The following is a 2,465-nucleotide window of genomic DNA, read 5'->3' as shown; positions in this document are numbered from 1 at the left end:
TTTTTTTAAATTTTAATTAATATTTTAAATAAAATAAAAATAATAAAATTTATTTTAAAACTAACAAAATACAAGATAAGTTAACTAGCTAGTCTTAGGAATATGGTTAAGAAATATTAATATCACAACATTCTTTATTAAAAATTGAAAGAAGAAACAAATATAATTTAGAAAAAATTTTTCTTTTTTTTTTTTTCTAAAAATAAATAAATAAACAAATAAAAACTAAAAAATGAAAGTAAAAACTTATTTAAAATGTGACTCTATTTTTGTAGTTTTTTGAAAATTTTTAAAATAAATTTAGTAAAAATAAGATAAATTTAAAATATCTAATTTAGACCCTAAAACGAAATTGAACACTAAAATGACAAAAACACTTAGATTTGGTAAAAAATTAGGTGTTTGCATATATAATTATCCATATTGTACTAATCTTAATTCCCTAATTTTATTTTTAATAATAATAATAATAATGATAATAAAAATTAATTAATTAAAATCCACAAAGAAAATTCGTTTAACATTTGAAATTGAAGACAAACATAAATATCTTAAATAAGAAATCCCAAAATTCACAAAATATTCGAATAAAAAAGCAAGTTATTTTTTCAATGTCAAGATATTAGTCAAAATTCTAACTTTATTGGCAAATAAAATTTTTATCCAACATAAATATTACTGTATAACTTATTTACAAATAAAATAAAGATTCCAATTTATTTTTTTATTTTTCTTTAAAAGGAGCACAAAAAATTTGAAACTTTAACCTTTTAATAAAATAAAAATAAAATAAATAAAGCCATTTATATCATGTTAATTTTTATTATGATTTTTAAATCTAATTTATTTAAAAAAATTAAAATAACAGATTATAAAAATACATATCAAGTTAAATATATATAATAATATGTTTTCGGTTCAATTCTGAAAATATCAACATTGATATCATTGTTTTTCCAACACATTCTACGGAACAGTAACAAAGCAATGTTTGAGTATTTTCGATGGCTTTCCATCGGATTTTAAACAAAGAAAAAAGTGACGAAAGCAAGTCATAGGGACGTTAGCCGGAGACTGGTCGATTTATTTCCAGTGAGATTTCGTCAGATTTGGAAAAAAATTCATCAGATCTGGTTTGGGAGCAATTTCCAGCGGGAGGGAATGGTTTTTTGGGTTACCGGCGACAATGATCAGAAATTACCTATATCCGACTTGTAAAATATGTAACTTGCCCATCATCAGGGATGGTAATTTCAGTCCATATTTGTAAAAAGTGACCATTTAATTCATACTTATTGAATTGGATCACTCATATTTCAAATAGATAAATATGGACTTCAACTCATTTTAAAAATTCATACAAATATGGACAAATGGTTAAAATATGAATATTTATTTAAACACAGAAGTCACCCACCTATGCTTAAATTTTTTTTTCCTTTTTTAGGTTTTTTATTTTCTTTTTCTTTAATTTATTTTTTGTTTTTCATTTTTTTGTTTTTTTTTTTCATTACATTTTTACTCGTTTCTTATATTTCTTTTTTTTCTTTCTCATTTTTTTATTTTTTATTTTTATTTATTTTTCTTTGTATTTTTTTATATTCGTTTTCCCTTATCTCATTCTTATTTCATTACTTTTTAAATGTTTTTTTCTCATCTTTTTTGTTGTCATTGCATTTTATATTTTTAATTTTTACATTTATCATACCCGTAAGTCGATAGAACTGGTTAAGATTCTCAAGAAGAGAAGGATCAATATTGCGTGTGTCCAGGAGACCAAATGGGTAGGTTCTAAGCTAGGGATGTGGATGGGTACAAGTTGTGGTACTCGGATAGTGATAGGCGCATGAATGGAGTAGGTATATTAGTGGACGAAGAGCTTAGGGGGCAGGTAATGCAAGTTAACAGGGTTAGTGATAGGGTGATTACTATTAAGTTGGTCATTGGGGGATTTTCGTTGTGCATCTGTAGTGCTTACGCGCCACAGGTGGGCCTAGACGAGGAGGAGAAGAAGAGATTTTGGGAGGTTTTAGACGACGTGGTTCGAGGCATGACTATCTCGGAGAAGATTTTCATAGGAAGGGACTTTAATGGGCACATCGGGTCAGTGCCGTTAGTGTATGAGGATGTGCATGGAGGCTATGGTTTTGGGGTTAGGAATGATGAGGAAGCTGATCTTTTGGATTTTGCGAGGGTCTTTGGGTTGGTGGTGGTGAATTACTGCTTTCCGAAGAAGGAGGATTACCTGGTTACTTTTTGTAGTAGGCTAGCTAAGACCCAAATTGACTTTTTGCTGCTTAGAAAAGAGGACAGAGTTTTGTGTAAGGATTGTAAGGTCTTCCCGAATGAGAATCTTGTGACACAACATAGAATTCTGGTGATGGATTTGGTTATTAAGAGGGGTAAGAAGAGAAGGAGTGAGGAGGGTCGGCAAAGAGTTAGATGGGGTGGCCTGACTTCGGCAA

The 2,465-nt window shown here is 28.5% G+C and overlaps 1 protein-coding gene across 1 annotated transcript in view; it reads left to right on the top strand.

The window, feature by feature from the left end:
* The first annotated feature begins 1,846 nt into the window (after positions 1-1,846).
* LOC107858248 overlaps positions 1,847-2,465 on the top strand; it is an 859-nt gene continuing 240 nt past the window's right edge. The window contains exon 1 of the mRNA XM_047407837.1: positions 1,847-2,194. Coding sequence (XP_047263793.1) covers positions 1,847-2,194 — 348 coding nt within the window. The remainder of the gene's footprint in view (positions 2,195-2,465) is intronic.

Source organism: Capsicum annuum, chromosome 2 (assembly GCF_002878395.1).
Source record: "Capsicum annuum cultivar UCD-10X-F1 chromosome 2, UCD10Xv1.1, whole genome shotgun sequence".
Lineage (NCBI taxonomy): Eukaryota > Viridiplantae > Streptophyta > Magnoliopsida > Solanales > Solanaceae > Capsicum > Capsicum annuum.
This window is presented reverse-complemented; position numbering and strand designations above follow the sequence as displayed.